General features: G+C 45.8%; 1 protein-coding gene across 1 annotated transcript in view; it reads right to left on the bottom strand.

The window, feature by feature from the left end:
- The window catches only part of JAM3 (junctional adhesion molecule 3), a gene marked incomplete at its 5' end in the record, with an annotated part of 67,200 nt that extends 48,235 nt beyond the window's left edge, over nucleotides 1-18,965 (bottom strand). Inside the window, one exon of the mRNA XM_082626402.1 lies at nucleotides 18,836-18,965. Coding sequence (XP_082482528.1) covers nucleotides 18,836-18,965 — 130 coding nt within the window. The remainder of the gene's footprint in view (nucleotides 1-18,835) is intronic.
- Between the last annotated feature and the right edge of the window lie 759 nt (nucleotides 18,966-19,724).

Below are 19,724 nucleotides of genomic sequence, written 5' to 3'. Positions count from 1 at the left end.
CAATTAATATAATTCATCATACTATCAAACTAAAAAAGAAAAACCATATGACATTCTCAATAAATCCAAAAATAATCTGACAAAATCTAACCATTATTCATTAACCATCTAACCATTATCTACCATTCCTGATAAAAATTTTTGGAATAGAAAAGAACTTCCTGAGATAGATAACAGGAAAAAAAAAAATCAACAAAGCAGCTTGAGAGAATTTCCTAATCTTGAAAAACAGTATCCACAACAAATCTACAGCTAACACTGATTATGATTAATGATAAAAGACTGCTTTCCCCCTAAGATCAGGAACAGGACAAGGATATCTGCTCTCACCATTTCCAGCCAACACTGTATTGGACAGTTTAGCCAGTGCAATCAGGCATGAAAAGAATTTTAAAATGCATCCAGATCGGAAAAGAAGTAAATCTATCTTTATTTGCAGACATCAGGGTCATCTATGTCAGGAGTCAGCAAACTACGATGCAAAGGCCGTATACATCCTGCTCCCTGTTTTCTCTTGCTGTTGTTTATTTGGATAAATAAAGTTTCACTGGAACACAGCCCCACGCATTCACCTACTTACTGCTCTCACCCCAAAGCGGCAGAGTAGGGTAACCGAGACAGAGGCGTTATGGAAAGGAAACACAAGAAAAGATGCTCCCCAGCTTTAGCCATTATTGAAATGTTAAGTTAAAGTAATGAGACACCACTACACACCTATTAGGATGGTTAAAACGAAAAAGACTGACTAGGTCAAGTCTTTTCGCAACAAGGATGCAAAGAGCTGGATTTCTCATCCACTGCAGGTGGGAGTATAAAATGGCACAGTCACTTTGGAAGTGAGTTTGGCAGTTTCTTTAGAATTTAAACACACACCTATCATTTGATTCATTCTATTTATCTATATATCATTCTATTCCCAGATACCTACCAAAGAGAATGATGTTCAAAGAAATACTTGTACACAAATATTCACAGCAACTTTATTTGTAATAGCTAAAAACTGGAAACAACACAGACAACCATAAACAATGAACAGATGAACAAACTGCCATTATTTCCATTCACCAGTAAAAAGAAGTGAATTACGGATGCTGCTGCAACACGGATGAATCTCAAAATAATTATACTGAGTGAAATAAGCCAGATGAGAAAGAGTGCCTATGGTATGATTCCATTTACACAAAGTTCTGTGGAATCCAAACCAGCATGCAGTGACAGAAAATAGTAAGTGGTTGCCTGGGGCCAGTGCAGGATGGGGTAGGATGGGGATGGTGGGCAGAGAGGAAGGGGCACTAGGAAACTTGGTAGCAGTGGACAGGACCACAATCTTGACTGTGGCAGAAGTCACAGGAGTTCATGTACAGGCCAAACTTATCAAACTACACTAAATATGTGTGGTTTATTATATGTCAACTATATCTCAACTGTTTTCTAGAAGTTTCCAAAACTGAAAAGCAGGTTCAGGTGGGTGGCCCTGTGACATGGTGACCTGCAGAATAAGGATGCAGCAGCTCTAAGCCAGAGCCCTCGCTCCTAAGACGGGGCACAGGTACAGAGGTACCCGAACTTTTTCCTTTCTGAGGAGCTTAGGGCATAACGATACTGGACTAACACGGTTCCCTGAAGATGCCGCGTTGTCCTCACTACACCTTTCCTACGCCAGGGCTGCACGCCTGCCTGCACCCCACACATCCATTGTTTAACTCAGCTACAGAAAGACACCAGTGACAGTTCAAGCACCTTCATTTCTGTCCTTCTGCATGATCCTATGGGTGAGTAAAATCATAGTTTTCAAAAGGAAGGAGCTCCTAATTTTTCTCAGACCATGTAACCATCTTCCCCACACAGCCAGAATTAAGTTTTGGGCCCTGTTTTTGAACTTTAAATGGGACCCTACAATGTACCAAGGAATAAAGCAAAGAATGGGAAAGGGCAGAAACGGTTAAAAATCACAAGTTAAAAGCAAACTGTAAGGACTTCCCTCGTGGCACAGTGGTTAAGAATCCACCTGCCAATGCAGCGGACACGGTTCGAGCCCTCGTCTGGGAAGATCCCACATGCTGCAGAGCAACTGAAAGCCCATGCGCCACAACTACTGAACCTGCACTCTAGAGCCCATGAGCCACAACTACTGAGCCCGAGTGCCGCAACTACTGAAGCCCACGTGCCTAGAGCCTGTGCTCCACAACAAGAGAAGCCACTGCAATGAGAAGCCCACGCACTGCAATGAAAGAGTAGCCCCCGCTCGCTGCAACTAGAGAAAGACCACGTGCAGCAACGAAGACCCAATGCAGCCAAAAAAATAAATAAAATTTTTAAGAAAGCAAACTATATAAAATAAACAAGGTCCTACTGTATAGCATGGGGAATTATACTCAATATTTTGTAATAACCTGTAAGGGGAAAATATCTGAAAAAATATATAACTGAATCACTGTGCTGTATACCTGAAACTAACACAACACTGTAAAACAACTATACTCCAATTAAAAAAAATTACATGGCACATATACATGCACCTTAAATGTATTTGATTTTTATTTCTCAAAAATAAATAATTTGCAAAATGAAATGGAAAAAGCAAACTGGAGCTTCGAAAAAAATGTGTTCTCATTCCAGATAAATAATAAAGCAGGAATCTCTGTGTTCTTTTTAGATAATTTGTCTCAGCAGACAAATGTTTCATTTTTTCGTTTCTGTAGATCCATAAATTAACAAGATACCCACATGCCCAATCTCCCACTGTTATAACTCAGGCCCAGCGTATTCCCTGAGCCAAGCAACTCAGCAATCGGGGTCCAGCCTCTCCTCCCTCCTCCCCAGCCTCCTTATCACACGAAGGCGAGGGCGGTTTCAGAACCAAGGAAGACAGCAGGTCTCTAAAAACAGAAAATAGCTTGTACGTGACAAGCAGCCCTCTCATGTGGCAACATTTAACACAGTAAAGCAATTTAAAATGAGCTGTACACTCGGGAACAGGAATGACATGCAGGTTCCAAGTCAAACTACAGCCATACACTAAACAAGAATGCAGTGTGTGTGTACATGACATGAATTACAGATGTCCACACAGATGCAGGGCTGCGCGCCATCTCTCACACACGCACGCACACCGACGTCCTCAGGAGCATGCCTGCGTGCCAAGCACCGGCCCCTGCAGGCTCTGGGCTCTCACAGTCCTCCGGGCAGCCCTGTGAGGCAGCACTGTGATGACCGCCCCCCAAACAGAGGAGGGCCGCAGAGAGGCCCCGCGGGGAGAGGGTCGGCGCGGCCCCAGACGTGCGCTCTCGCCGGGGCTGCGGTCCTGCCGCGCGCAGAACCACGCATGCTGCCGCCAAGGAGTACCAGCTCGCCGCCAGCTGGGACACATAAACGAAGAGCGGGACCGCAAGGTGGTCTTAGAGCTAACGGGAGCCTGAGGACAGGTTTTTTCATCCTGCTACCCCCCCCCCCCCCCCGCTCAACGCGCAGCTTCCTGAGGCATCTTCCTTGTCATCTGGGCCTGAAAAGCACGGTGCTTCCCCTGCGTCGCGCCCCCTCCTCATCAGGAAAGGCTGTGTGGGTGGACCCTGGGCCCTGGGGGGGCCGGTGCAGGGGCGGGGGGGGGGCAGCCATGCCTCCGGAAACGCGGGGCCTTGCAATTAAGTCCCGGAAACTCGTCTCGATCAGAAAAGTGGTCATTCCACGGAAGGTCCAGAGAAAGGCACTAAAAAGGGGGACAGGGGGGTCACCTCAATGCCCTCTCCTAATGGAAGCAGAAGCTTGGGGAGAGTTCACCCGGCCGGTTGCATCATGTTTCACCGCGTGCACCGGACCCTCCACCACGTAGCGGGCGGGGGTGAGGAAAAGAACATTTAGACCAGGACCCGCCTCGGCGCCCTCCAGACCGGTGCTGCTGTAACTGGCCCCCCAGCCCCGAGGAGACTCTGCAGGAGGTAGGAGGAGGGGGCCAGCGCTGGCTCTTCAGAAGACCATAAAAATCAGGCCTGAAAACACAAGAGAAGGCAGTGCTATTGGTCTGATTCACAGCCAGTCGTCAGCTGAGGGCCCTGACGGTGCCCTGGGGTGATGGATGCAGCGGAAGGCTTCCCACCTGTGACAGGTGACACTGACCCACCGCACAGCGAACGCAGCCTGGGAGCCTTTCGGCTCAGGGACCACTGGTTCTGGCTTTACATGCCCGGGAAAAGCAGATCTTGCCCCGGAAGAAACAGTTCACACCTTTCCTGGCTCATTAAAGCTAATTTTGCAAATTCCGAATATCTCACGTGAACCTTCTAATGGGTTTTATCTGGCTTTGGTTATTGTGCTTTTTCTAAGAACTAGCTTGCTTCACTAACAGACCTCTTTCCAACGGAAGGCTTTTGCTGAGCCTTCCTCTCTGAAGGTGAACTTTCTGGCTCTCTCCTTAGACAATAGCCGTCTACACCGCAGCCTCCGCAGCCTCCGCGTTTGTTCGCAGGCAGGCAGAGGCCCACAGGGTGCGGAAGGAGCGGCCAGCGCTGTCTCCTGGGGTGGGGGGAGGCCTTGGCCACACCTCATCGCGATGCCCTGTGCATACAGCAGTCACTCCATAAATACGGACTGGACCCAGGGGGGTGGGGGACCCTAAGGTTTGGGGAATGAAGTGGCGAAGCTCAAGGGGGATGTTTCCCATGCGCCCTACAATGTGGACAGGTTTGTCATGGACTGGAAATGACCGGAAAAAACGAACCGTGCTCACAGTTGCAAAAGCATGAAATGTTCAAGGACTCAAGGGCTAGAGCCCTTAATAAAGGCATGAACTCAGTATCCATCTTACAGCACCAAAAAGGGCACAGATCTGGAAGAGGAAAATTAAGAATAGGTTTTAAATTTAAAAACCTGAAGATCACACCTTAAAATGACTTTTCATGATTTGGGGGATTTTTTTTTTTTTTTTTTTTTTTTTTGCGGTACGTGGGCCTCTCACTGTTGCAGCCTCTTCCGTTGCGGACCACAGGCTCCGGACGTGCAGGCTCAGCGGCCATGGCTCACAGGCCCAGCCACTCCGCGGCATGTGGGATCCTCCCGGACCGGGGCACGAACCCGTGTCCCCTGCATCGGCAGGCGGACTCTCAACTACTGTGCCACCAGGGAAGCCCTTGGGGGATTTTTAAAGTGGCATCTTGTAATAGAAAAAGAAAGCAAGAAAACATAAACCTGAAGTAAACATTCTTTGGTCAGAAATATAACAAATATTATTTAAAGTAAAATACAGTTTTAAATTGTTTTTAATTCTCTGTAGTTTGGATTCTACGTTCCTAACAATGCTTCCTTCTCCGCTAGTAGAAAAAAACCTGTAGAGCTGACTCACAACCACAAGTCAGCCTGCTCCCCGCTCAAGGCCAGCCCAGGCCAGGAGGTGTTTCTGCAACAGACACTGAGCTTGTCACTGATGCCCGAAAGAGACCCCAGCAGTGTGAGTTGAGAATGTCACTAATCTAAGGTGAAGGTGTCACTAAGGACCCTGTTCCCACACACGAGGTAGGGAGCAGGTGACCAGGACTCCATCCAACGTGCAAAAACGCCCTGAAATGCAGAGCAGCAACTGCAGATAGTTTTTAGGAGGTATTTCCACTCTGTGTTAACGTAGGGGAAACTGGGAAGTGGGTGTAGCTCCACACTCCCACTCAGGCGGGAGTCATGACCCAAGCTGGGCACTGCACGTCTCTGGGCCTCTCACAGCAGAGGGTTTCCACTGCAGAGACCCTGCCACCCGGGTCACCCGGAATCACCTGGAGTCGTCTCTGGGTGTCATAGCTTGGGGTGCTGCTAGTGGCATTGAGAGGCCAGGGGTGCTGCTAAACATCCACAACACACAGGGCAGCGCCCCCATAACAAAGGATTAACCGGCCCAAAACGTCAACAGCGCCAAGCTTGAGAAACCCTGTCTCACAGTCTCTTTCAGCTCTAAAATTCTATAACCTACATGTCTGTTGAGTTGAGGGGTAAATACTACTTCTTTGGGTATAAAGCTAACAAAGAGGATTGAAGGACTTTCTGAGACCAAGTGTAAACCAGGGTGAACTCAGGTCTCCTGTAACCAGACAGGCAGTGAGAAATCAGCCCTGTAAGATGGTTCCCTCCTCCACAGAAGTCCAACACCAACATCCCTCGTAGGAAGAGGGAATGGTTTTAAGTATCTTATCTCGTGGGTCTGGAACGAGGCGGATTGAAGGACTCAGCTCTTCAGCTGACGCCCTGAACTGAGCATGAACGTAACCCAGGAGAGCTGGGAGGCCAGACTCCATGCCTAATGCATGGTCTGTTTTAGCACTTTTTGGAAACTACACGCCCCTTGGGTCTAAACAGAGGTAGTGACTTGCTGAGTTCCTGAGGGCTTTCCTTCATTCTCTCCCCTACTTTCTCTGGACACGCCCGCAGCTGAGGGCGCCCACCATCATGTGGCACCCTGGTCCCAGGACACGGGATTCCTGTGGATACTGAGGCCTCTATACTCACGGGACATTTTCTTGTCCTGAACTCATCCATTCTTCATAGCTATTTATCTAAAAAGATGCTTATTTTTAATGTAAACACACTGATTTATATTGGCAGCTCCTCTAGTTAAAGATACGCTGGAATTTCCACTGAAACTTTTTATTATTCAAAGTTTGCTAGCGCAGGCCTGAAAATGTCCCCAAGCAAGAGAGGTCTAATCTTTTCTACAAATATCACTGAACCACTTTTTAAATCCAAGAATGTCAGATAATTTCTTCTTCTTTACTCTTGAAACTTAACACTGGATTTTTGTTTTTCTAAGAAAAAATCAGGACACCAATATGTACTTTAGATGAAATGTCTTTCCTACACAGAAAAAATAAATATAAAAACTCGCTATCTCATCAAAATAAGCCATCAGGGAAGCTTTAATATGAGAAAGTTCCTCTAAATTAGGTTTGTAACCTAAACAACCAGAGGACTATATATAAAATAGATAACTCATAAGGACCTGCTGTATAGCACAGGGAGCTCTACTCAATACTGTGCAATGGCCTATATGAGAAAAGAATCTAAAAAAGAACGAATATATGTATATGTATAACTGATTCACTTTGCTGTACAGCAGAAACTAACACAACATTGTTAATCCACTATACTCCAATAAAATTTTTTTTAAAAAAAGGACTAATGAAATTCTAAAACCCAAGGGGAATAAAACCAAGAATGGGGCTTCCCTGGTGGCGCAGTGGTTGAGAGTCCACCTGCTGATGCAGGGGACACGGGTTCGTGCCCCGGTCCGGGAAGATCCCACATGCCACGGAGCACCTGGGCCCGTGAGCCATGGCCGCTGAGCCTATGCGTCCGGAGCCTATGCTCCACAACAGTGAGAGGCCCGCGTACCACAAAAAAAAAAACCCCAAAACCAAGAATGATACTGTTTACCTCCGCATAGCATTTTATAATGTACAGGACCACCTTCACGTACAGTCTCACTTGATGCACCTAAGAGTCCTGTAAAGTGGGTATTTATCTATAGATAAAGAGAAGAGGGCTTGGATATATTAGGAGACAATTACAGCCTCAAAACCTGAAAGTATCAGAGGCCAAAGTAGAAACCAGGTCTTCTGACTCGAAATTATTTAAAATAACAATTAAGAAACATACAAATTAGGCCTTGGTTTGTCATCTGTCCAGGTTGTAATTTGTTTGAATAGAAATACGTGTCGGCCCCCATCTAAAATGGCTAGTGGACACCCTGCCCCTTTCCCAAACCACAACTAAGAACAGACACTCACCTCCCTGTGCTGGGCCAGTGCAAGGCCACGAAGGCAGCAGAGGGGAAGAAGCTATAATCTTACCTGATTATAGCTAAGGCGTCTAAGTTCTGCAAATCTGAGGACACTGCTAGGATGAAACCTGGGGCCTTGGAAGGGGCCTCCTTGTAATGGAGCAGTCCAAAAGTCTACGCTTGATAAGGTTCATCTTCAATTTACCTCTGATTAATTGAGGATTAAATGAATTGTAGTAAAGTAGTAACAGGAGTATTAGCAGCGGCATCAACAGTTAGTACTGACAGTAAATCTCTAAAACCCAGCACTGACAGCTTGTTATTATACCAGGCCCTCTGCTAAGCACTTATGTAATTATGTAATTAATTTTAATTTTACTATATCGATTAGTGTAATTTTTGTTATCACTCATATAGGTAACTTTGATAGGAACACTATATATAGTCACTGGTTTGCAAAACAATCCTACAAAGTTATACGTTTTTCTACTTTTTTTATAGGTAAGGAGATTGACTTGGACAAGTCCTACAGTGGAGCTGAGATTCAAACCTTGGTCTAGCTTACGTTCTTCCTGATGAACAGGAATTCAGAAAGGAAGAGATCGCTACCAGCTAGAGACCTAAAAAAGCCTTTACAGAGAAGTGTGTTGAGCTGGATACTGGGGAATGAGTGGAACTGAACAGAAAGAGGGTGATCTGCACTGGGGTAGATGGGCCATGATGATAAAACAGAAATGGCGACACACAAGGGTGATTCAGGAGACAGTGATGGAACACTTCTACAGAGCCCAAGACCATGCTCCAAATCGTGTGATTTCCCCGACAAAACTGAATTAAGTGAATACACTCTTAGGGTCAATTTTCTCTTTATGACATAGCCATTATCTTGTAAAAGAAAAGGAAAAGGCTACGTTCCTCTAGAACCCAACTCCTCTACGGAGAGAGCTGGTGTGGACGTCCAAGTGCCTCGTCTCCGCCACCCGAAGCCCAAACCTGGTGATTCTCCCGTGAAGGCAGCGCCCCTGCTGGAGCCCAGGACTGTACAACCCAGTCCTGCGGGGCAGGGCAGGAGAGCCAAGACCGGACCCCCAAACTGGAGCCTCTGAGAGCCAGTTAAAGAGTCTTCCTCCAGGTTTCGTGAGAAGTAGCTTCAAAACTGGGAGCTGAAAGGCGCTGCTCGCACAAGGACAGAAACACCAAAGTCCTAACACGTTTTACTTACTCTGCACATAGAAAATGTACCTGCCGAGAATAGCACAGAAAACAAATTTGTTAGTGGAAGAGGGAACAAAACACGAAAACACACTCGTCCCAGAGAAAGTCACCAGCCTGAGGATGCCCAGGGGGAGCAGCCCTTTGTGCAGCAAACCACAGGTGGGGGGCAGGGGAGGCGGGTCAGCCACAGGGCCACCGGGAGGGTATTTGTTCTGGCTTCAGCAAGGGCCAGATCCCTCATCCAATGTCACGAGACGTCCTTTAGGCCTGTTCTCTCATCACCATTGCCTAGGGTAGAGACAGACAGACACGGACACCGAGGGAGATGGAAAGGCAGCTCCAGCAAGGGTTTCTCTGTTTTTCCTGGGGCTTCAGCCTGCACACCTCCTGGAGCTGTACTAACACGACAAAGCACTGCAGAATCACAGAATTAAGCATCTCTGAAGCCACATGCATACTTTGTTTTCCATTTAAATCAAAGTCTTCCCTCTGACCTACCCACAGAGTGAGCTAAACTGGAAATGTACGGAAATTACGACCAGATGCTTCACATGGACAGTCACCATCCATAACACAGCCTCACAGAAAAGCCAGGCTGGGATGGAGTTAAGGGAAAGAAGATATAACAGAATAATAAAATAACGCACTTGTATACCAGTCCCAAGCTCTGCATGCAGTCAGCATCTACTTCAGAAGACACACACTCCAGGGACCCTGGGCCCTCGAGGAGGCCTCTCAACCTGAGGTCATAAATGATCTTCTGGGGGTTGTAACCCCCAAAATAGTATATAAAGTTCCCACATATGTACATGAAAGTACTATTTGGAAACAAAGGCCATAACTTGCATCATCTACACAGTGTTCCTGACATAAACTGCTCCACAGATGAAGGTCTGAAACAGGACCTGGTGAATTAAAGACACAAACATTTGTTCTTACTGAACCCCTGCTCTAGAGATTCCCGGCTACCGTTCTCTACCGGCAGTGGACTTAAAAGCAAGACCAAATACGGTCAGAGTGAAAACTCCATCTCTGACACTAGATATCAAACAACAGATTACCAACCCAACCAAATAGTGGTCTATTTTTTTCTTCCTGGTAAACAAACACAGGAACTCTTAAAACACTAGATCTAGTAAGTAAGGTTGTAGCAGATTAAAAACACAAAACAAACACAAGACCTGAGGTTCTGAAAGATGTAATTTCCTAACCTCTTGGAGTAGAAGAAGGCTTCAGGCCAAAGTTACCCGGCTCTCAAAACTTCCAAACGTTCAGAAGAGAAAGACACTTCTACGAACTGGGCTTTCTAAACCTTCAAATGCACTTTTAATTAACAAATAAAGTAATTCAACGAATCAGTTAAAACTTCTCTTGTATTCCCATAAAACCACTTCTTTGCATCTGAAACTCACTGTGAGTTATCTAACAGGGGCAAGAAAAGTGAATGTGTTGGTAGGGGAAGAGGAATGCTGCTTAAATTACTTACAAGCGACTTGGATTAAAACCAATATTATTTCCCCAAGGTCCCAAAATGAATCACGTGCAAAGCTGGGAAGTGGGTCCAGAATTCCTGACACCCACGTGTGCTCCCTCCTCCACCCAGAAAAGTATCTGAGAGGCAGCGGACGGCGGAGCCTGGGATGGGTGGTCCCTCTCACCTCACCCTGTAGGAATCTGACTCTGAAAATCTGGAGAGCTCTTCACCTGTCCTGTCAGCAGCAGAGTGGGGAGCTGCTGTCCCAGACACCTGTCTAGTGTGGGTCAGCAGTAATTCTCCAAATTTTAAGTCGCTGTGTCTCAAATGATCAATGCTCATTACTCTCCAGATAAACCCACCCAAGGATGGGGATGACGGCTGTGCAGCTGGGTATATATATGTCTTTATAACAGGTCAGCCCCATCCTGACAGCAGCGATGCTTAGCAAGACTCATTCAAGCCCTTCCCCCAACCCTATCAGACCTTCGTGGGTGTATATGTGCTCTGAAAAAACAGAGCCAATATTTTAATTTCATTTTATACTTGAAAAATGTAAACAAAAGCATTACCTTCAGAATATAAACTTTTAAAGGAAGGTGTGTAACCCTTAAGTTATATAGAAGGGGGCCTACGTTAGGTAAAGCCGAGGCTTTTGTTTCCAGCTCCAGCCGTGGGTCAGCTTCTCCAAAAGGCCTCAGCACTCCAACTTTGGAGAGCCCACGCAAGCAAACTGTAGTTTTTACTGCACCTCTGGGCTCTTGAGAAGTGGGCGATCTTTAACGCAGCAAGTAAAATAGCTGTAGGCTGAACCCAGAAAATAATAGGATGGGCGGGGCATGACCCTGAGGGTCATGAGGGAGACTGCGCCAATGGGCCAGCAGGAAGGCAGAGCTGAGCCTGAGATTTCCAAACACTGCCAGGCCCTGAAAGCCATCCCAGATGACCATCCTCTCTCACACAAAGCGTCCCCAGATCTGCACAGATTGCTATCAACCAAACGTCATTTACGAGTAAAGAAAAACAATTCACTGCAAGTAAGAGTCATAAGAAACAACAAACATTAGATTTAGACTCCCAAGAACTTCAGATATTTTAAGTCTCACATGCAGAATGTACGTGAAATGTTTAAAAATAAAAACCAAGGGCTTCCCTGGTGGCGCAGTGGAGAACCCACCTGCCAATGCAGGGGACACGGGTTCGAGCCCTGGTCCAGGAAGATCCCTCATGCCGCAGAACAACTAAGCCCGTGCACCGCAACTACTGAGCCTGTGCTCTAGAGCCTGTGAGCCACAACTACTGAAGCCCGCAAGCCACAACTACTGAAGCCTGCACACCCAGAGCCTATGCTCCACAAGAGAAGCCACCGCAATGAGAAGCCTGTGCACCACATCGAAGAGTAGCCCCCGCTCACCACAACTAGAGAAAGCCTGTGTGAAGCAAAGAAGACCCAACGCAACCAAAAATAAATAAATAAAATAAATAAATTTATTTTTTAAATAAATAAATAAAATAAAAAGGGGTGAAAAATGAGCAGGCAAAAGAAACCAGATTATTAAAAAAACCAAGTAAACTTTTAGAAATGAATATAATGGGTTAAAAAAAAAAAACCTTCATACATTGGTTAAATAACAGATTAGACATGGCTGGCAAAAGAAACAGTTGTAAAACAGAACTAAATAAATAACCCAGAACAGCACAAAGAAAGAAGAACATGAAATTACAACAGAAAGGTTAACAGTCTTGGAAGATGGAAGACTGAATATATCTAATCAGAGTTCCAAAAGGAAAGAGTTATGAAAATAGAAGCTGGGCAGTATTTGAACTCACACTACCTGAGCATTCTCCAGAAAGATATAAAGTCACAGACACACAAAGTATAACAAATTAACAAGTAGAACAATTTAAAAGAAATGCACCCTAGACACACATAGTAACATTTCAGAATGCCAAAGGGAAGACAAGATCTTTAAAGTAGCTGGAGAAAGACAGGCTGATGATGTGACTGCAGGTTTCGCAACAGGAATGATGGAAACCAGAAAGCATCCATGTAATGGAGCCCAGGCTCCAAGGCAAAATAACTGTCAACCTAAAATTACATACCCAGTAAATCTATACTTCAAAAACAAGATGAAAATAAATATATTTTTGGATATAAACAAAAATGAATTCAACATCAAGAGACCTACCCTAAAGGGAGTGACTGTGAACTATTCTCGAAGCTTCCTAACTGACCTTCCCTCTCCTGCCATCTTGAATATAATATCAGTCCAACAGATCTAAAATCATTTGATCAGATAACTTCCTGCTTCAAACTGCCACATGAATTTCTAGAACCTACATAATAAGGTCCATGACCATCTACCTGGCTCCTCAACTTACCAGCTGTGACCTGGGCCAGGTAACTAACCTGCCTGAGCCTCAGGTTCAGCACCTGCAAAATGAGCCCTATAGGGACTGACCGCTGACATGGGCTAAGACCCCCATAACGTAGTGCTCTCCGCAGTGCCTGGCACAGACTTTCAATAACTGGAAGCTATTAGTTATCATTACAATAACTCATTGGTCCCAAAATACAACATATGCATTCCCAACGCCACGCCTTTGCTCACGGTATTTCCTCCACTTCACTGGCCCCTAACACGTCCATTCCCCCCAAATCTGCACTAAGTCAACCAAATTATTGCCAGAAGTCCAGGTGCTTCTTGAAATTTTCCTCTACCAGGCCAGCCCAAAGTAAGTGCTCTCGCTTCTAAACACCTAAAACATTTACCCAAAGTGCTACTCTGTTCGTTAACTACCTAAACTGTGTGATGTTTCTGGTCTGGGAAAGCGCTTATCTTAGTTGTCCCTGTTCTGCCTGTGGAAAGCTCTACTGCCATGAAAACGGAGATTTTTGCCTAATAATGATGGATTGGCTGATTGAGCTCCAGCGCCCTGGTAGAGACACTTTAGAGGAAAAACATGGCACCAAATTTTAAAAAAAAAGAAAAAAGGAAAGAAAAGGCAGTTGTCTTAGGATGTGCTGCATTCCTTGTAATCCTCCAGACAGCTGCACTTCATTCTAAAGACGTCAAATACTTTCCTTAGAGAAAGACATCCCACGAGGAAGTCCTGGTGAGCAGGAAGAAGTGATAAGGGAACTTCAGCTGTCGGCTTACTTCAGGAAACATCTTTCAGAGTCTGTTTCCCAAGGAAGTCAATTTGACCTGGTATTTGTATCACCCAAGACAAAGAAAACAGTCCCCCAGGAGCTGCCCGGCTGGCACGAGCGAGGGGTCCAGTAAACACGGGCTGATACCGAAAAGGCAGAGCAAAGCAGCTACTCAGATGATTCCATTTGTTTGTTCAAAACAAGGAAGAGGCAGGTATTCTCATCAACCCTCTTTCAGTTTTCCAGCTAAGCACTTGCTGAGGATGCCACACCTGGCTGCCCCACCCAAGAGCCAGTAACAGCAAATCTCTCAAATGGGTCACAAAGAATGCATGATCAAACCCAACTTCAAGGCTGCCCGTCCTTCTTGCACAGCAGCTGACATTAATTCAGGAGCTAGAAAAAGCCACAATCACATGCTATCACTTTTAACTAAGTTTTCCCACTTTAAAAGAAAATCCTTACTAAGTGTCAAATTTAAAATTCCACTATTTTGTCTAGGAGGCCCCCCAAAATGCAACTGTTTTCATTATATTAAAAAAATCCTTATCAAAGAAAACTTGGGGGAAAAAAACCAAAAGAATCAGCCAGAAAAACAAGAGAAAAGTAGAAAACAATCAGCCATAAGACCTGGTGGTCCAGTGGTTAGGACTCCGCGCTTCCACTGCAGGGGGCACAGGTTCGATCCCTGTTCGGGGAACTAAGATCCCACGCGCTGCACAGCACAGCCAAAATAAATAAATAATTTAAAAAAAATTTTTTAATCAGCCATAAGACCTGCTACTCAAAGACAGCCCCTATCAACATTTTGGTTCACTATCTTCCAGTTGTTTTTCCTCTAAGGATAAGATGTTTTGTGTAATTGGAATCCTATGGTATATGACTGTGTTACTTAAATGACTTCACAAGCATTTCCCCATGTTTTTCTTCTTCTTAACCTCATATAACTACATACAGTAGATGAGAGAAAGAAGATTTGTTTAAAGTAAACCAAGTCAAGAAATACCATTCTTGTTCTTCCACAAACACTCCTGTTTTTACTGTAGTAAAAATCAAGAATTTCCGGGCTTCCTTGGTGGCGCAGTGGTTGAGAATCCACCTGCCGATGCAGGGGACACGGGTTCGTGCCCCGGTCTGGGAAGATCCCACGTGCCGCGGAGCGGCTAGGCCCGTGAGCCATGGCCGCTGAGCCTGCGCGTCCAGAGCCTGTGCTCCGCAACGGGAGAGGCCACAACAGTGAGAGGCCCGCGTACCGAAAAAAAAAAAATCAAGAATTTCCAAAAGTTTCTGGGGTCACTGGAGATAAGATACATAAAAAAATGCTTGGACGCATAGGAAGTGTTTAAGAAATGTTAACTGACTTTCAAGTGACAAAGACAATATTTACTATAGTCCCTGGAAAGATACAAAAGAAATTAAATTCCGCCTCTGTTCCCAATGAATTTTTAATAACACTGAGAAGATAAAATGCATTTACACGCAACAACTAAAGTGCAACATAATTCGGCATGCAATAATCCTGGCTCTCCAAGGGCTCGGGATGTCTTATTCCTTTCTGCACCCCTAGCATGAAGGACATATTACAGATACTCAGTAAATGTCTGTTGTACTGAACGGAACTACAAACTACAAGCTATGCTTTAGAGACAGTGAAGATCACTGTGGGCTGAGGTTAAGTTGGGCAAAGCAGACAACGTGAACATGGCAGAACTTGATTTGAGCAATATTTTGCAGAAAGAAAGCTGAACCACAGAAGCCTTGGGATGCTGTGAAAATGAAAGATGCCATAAGATAAAAATGTTTGTACAGTCCTAAGCTATTAACAAGTTAGATGTTTCTACACAAACAGCTTTGAAACCTCAGCTGTACATATTAACTACTCATGGGAAAAATAATGTATATATATATATATATATAACACATAGTAGATATTACTTAAAAACAAAGAAAACACATCAACACAAAGTACTACAGCATTCCTAGACATCAGAAACAAGGGCTAATTCTCAGGAAACTTTGTGTGTGTCATGACATGTGGGAAAAGGCAGAAAATTAAGGCCTTAGATCTCCATATATAGAACCACAGTGGATACTGTCCTTACTAAACTAGGTGTAAAAGAACGTGCTTACCAAAACTTTCTTTCAGGAACCCTTCAGACTCCACTGAAGCTATCTGCATATACTGTGAGCATCCAGAGGGTAAACACAGGAGATGTGAAATCTGCTTCTGCCCTAACAGCATCGCATTCACCACCTGATTGTAAACTTGTCTTCAAGAGAATCCAGCTTCATGACTAGGGTATCACTCAGCAGACTCTATACATCCTAACTTCATCCACACACAAAGTTTCCTTTGTTTCACTCCACTTGTGCTTGTGAAAAAATGCAAAGAATTTGTGGAGAAGGAATTTGCTAATATTACATCGCTAACAGCTGCTGGCTGGATTGTACTAAATCCACAGCCTCTTCAGTCACATTATATGGCCATCTCAAAAAGTGAGCTATTAATACAAATCTGGTTTCTTTCAAAAGAATTGATTTAAGCCTACCCCGCCAGGCTGCCTTAAGAGCAAGTTTCCCAGAGCTTGGGGTTGGGTGTGTGAACATTTTGTCTGTATGTAACGCTGCAATCGTGATTAAGAATCTCTAATAGCTGCCCACTCAGTCTCCCCAGCCTGAAGCACTCAGAACAAATGCCTTCAACAGGCCGTTCAGGAACGAACAGCTGATCTGAAGCAGTGCATGCTTCGGGGCAGGTGGTCCTTGTTTTTCTGATAACGCTTATATCAGTCAGAGATAATTAATTCAAAAGACTGAAAACAACACGAAATAGGTCATTTTAAAATGTTTCAGAGGTCCAAACATATGCAAATGGAAAATTTACAATTTTTTTCAAAAATTTCCTGGAAATTATGATTTTCAGATTTTGCTAAACTTTCACACACAAATTGTCTTACCCCAAGAATACACAAACTGTAACTGTTTTAACTCTAAATGAAGCACTTCTCTAGGACATCAAAAGATTTGGAAACCCAACAATAATTACCACATAATCACTCAAAAACGACATGTGGTATATAACATTTGCAAAGAGGAATTGCACCTGTCACCAATTCAACAAAAGAATACTTTATCAACAAACCACGCAGCGTTGAACATTTAATAATCTGGTTAAAATGATCCATAACAGGAACTCCATGTCAAACGGAATAATACAAGTAACCAAAAAAATGGATTAACACAAATGGTTGATTTCCACATCTGAAACACATGGGATGTCACCCTGAGCAAGTTACTGAATCTCTCCGTACTTGTTTCTTAGTCCCCAAAATAGGCAAAACGATACTAACAACCTTTTAGAGTTATCAATATTAAATGAATACATATTACATTTTTATAACAGAGCCTGGCAAAGGGTAGCTAATAAAGAATGTCTGTATTATATCAGGAACCAGATTTTTTTTAAATGCGAACACGCATAAATAATAGCAATTGAAAAGTGTAATCATGAAGATAAAAGAGACACAGCTGTGATGCCCCATGACCGAATACAGTTTTCAAGATATTACTGTATATTTAGAGCATAAGCAAATAATAGAAAAGAGCTTCCTACTGAAAGTGATAGCTACATCCCTTCAAAGTGTACGAATACATCCTACCACCTCTATTCTTTGTCATTAGTGCTATTCTGCAAAATTATGATTATTCATCCTGTGTTCTACAGGTGAATCCCAGTCCTTAGCATTAAGAAAGGCACACAAGTAGCCCCGCTGGGATACCAAAATAAGAAGTTAATGGGGACTTTCCTGGCGGTCCGGTGGTTCAGACTCCCGCTCCCAATGCAGGGGGAAAGGGTTCCATCCTTAGTGGGAGAACTAAGATGTCGCACGCCACACGGTGTGGCCAAACAAAAAACAAAAAAACAAAATTAAATTTAAAAAAATTTTTTAAATAAGAAGTTAAGGGGATGTGAAGGCCTTAGCATCCACTAGTTTTACTAACAAACCACCAACTTGAAACTCATTCCTAAACTAAACTGCCAAATGTTTCTGCAATAAAAACTGCAAACTCTCATGTGAACAGATCTTCTCAACAATAGCGAGTTGTTCCAGTCTGTGAATAGGACAGTGTCAGTGTGACCAACAAAGCCGGGAGGGGACATTCCTGACACCCCTGTCCCCTGGCTAGCCTTTGATCATTCATCTCTCCCAACCACACGTTTATGGAAACCACTTTCAAGCACAGCATAGGGACAACATCTACTCCCTGAACTTCGCCCTCATCACAGAGCCCTGCTCCCCGGCTTCTGCCCGGACCCTCACTGTTCACGCCACCCCGAGGACCACCCCCCAGTGAGCCTCCAACACAGGAGCCTTTGTTTTCCTAGTACGCCCACCCCACCCCCAAACAGTCACTTGGGGCTTCGCTGTGTATACTCGGGCAAACATCATGGGATGACGACAGCAACTAAGCAGACTACAGACCGACCCGAGAACGGGGGGGAACTGCTGATGCCCCAGGCGAGGCTGGCGCGGCGCTCGGGACCCCGGGTCTGAGTGTCCCTTGCTCCTGGGGGCAGACTTGAAGCTCAGTGCTCTCTCTGGACTCTGCTCTGAGGACTATGTGGGACCGCGGTCTCGAGCGCCTAGCGCGCGCCCACGGCCCCCAGCGTGTGGTCTCGCCGTCCGGCTGCCCAGGGCCTCCAAGCTGAGGGTTGGTGGGGGGGGCGGTTGAGGGGAGCTGGGGGGAGGAAGAACAGACCAACGCCTCGTCCGGGCGGCCCCCGGGCCACTCCAGGGCGGGCTGCAGGGCTGGGCGCCGGCGGGACAAAGGGGACCGGGAACGGGTCGGCTTTGTTCGAGTAGTGATGGAGCGCAGGGCCACAGGCCCCGGGCCGAACCCCGCACCCCGGGACGCCCTGCACCCAGACCCCCCAGAACGCCAGGATTCCCTACCTCTGGGACCCCCGACGCCCGCACCTCTTCCCCGGCCCGCATCCCCTACCCCGACCCGGGACCCGCACCTCTGGGCCCCCCGCACCTTCGGGGCCGCTACCCGCCCCTCCCGGACCCCGGGACCCCCGCATCCCTGACCCCGTACATGGACCGGACCCCCGCATCCCTGGGATTCCCCTTCCTGAACCCAGGACCCCCGCACCGCCCACCCCCGGGCCCCCGCGCCCGCCCCCCACTCCGCCCGGACCCCTCCGGCCGCGCCCGGTGGAGGCTCGCGGACTCACCCCGCAGGAGCAGCAGCAGGGCGAGCGCGGGCCGCCGCCTCAGCGCCATGTCGAGAGCAGCTGAGGGGCCGAGGGCCCGTTCCCGGCGCAGGCGCCCTGCCCGCGGCCCTGCGCCCGCCCCGGTCACCATAGCGACCACGGCGGCGCGCCGTCGCCATGGTGCACGGGAAGCCCGAGAAGAGTCTGGTTGCTATGGAGGCAGGGATGCTCTGGACCGGGATCCCGGGGTCTCTTTCAAAGAATTTGGTGGAAGGAGGTGAAGGAGTGCGTTCAAGAGTGGGCGGGGTTAATTTCCACATCTATAAAATGAATCCGTCACTACAGATCCGGGAAGGAACGCTCCATTAAAATTTGAGAAATGAAGTGCTTTTTATTTTACAAATAAGAATGGAGCCCAGTTACCGTGGAAGCATTATTGCCTGCGCCTCTTTTGGGACCCAGATTCTAAATGTGATGAGAGGGAAAAGGGCTGAAATCTGTATAAAACATAAGCAAGACGTGCATTATACAGTACATAAAAGTGATGTATTTCTAAAATAAACATAATCCTTCATTTCTGTGTTAGATCAAAAGCATGATGGTATACCAAATAGTTTGTTATGCAGAAAAGCAAGATAATTCTTTGCTCTGATTTCTGAATATTGGGAAATGTTAAGGTTAGGGAGGAAAAATGGAACAGAATCTTTTGAGGACCAGCACACAAGATGAAGAGAAGGATTAAACATACTGGAAATTGGATTCAAGGATGCAGGAGATCTTGATACGTTTAATACTGTGGGAAATTCTTTTATTAGTTATTTATTTGTTTGTTTGTTTATTTATTTATTTAGCTGCGTGGGGTCTTAGTAACAGCACACAGGATCTTTGTTGCGGCGTATGGGATTTTTAG

The sequence above is a fragment of the Mesoplodon mirus genome, assembly GCF_964341445.2.
Source record: "Mesoplodon mirus genome assembly, chromosome: 7".
NCBI classification, from domain to species: domain Eukaryota; kingdom Metazoa; phylum Chordata; class Mammalia; order Artiodactyla; family Ziphiidae; genus Mesoplodon; species Mesoplodon mirus.
Note: the sequence above shows the minus strand (reverse complement) of the source record. Positions and strands in the feature narration are given on the sequence as shown.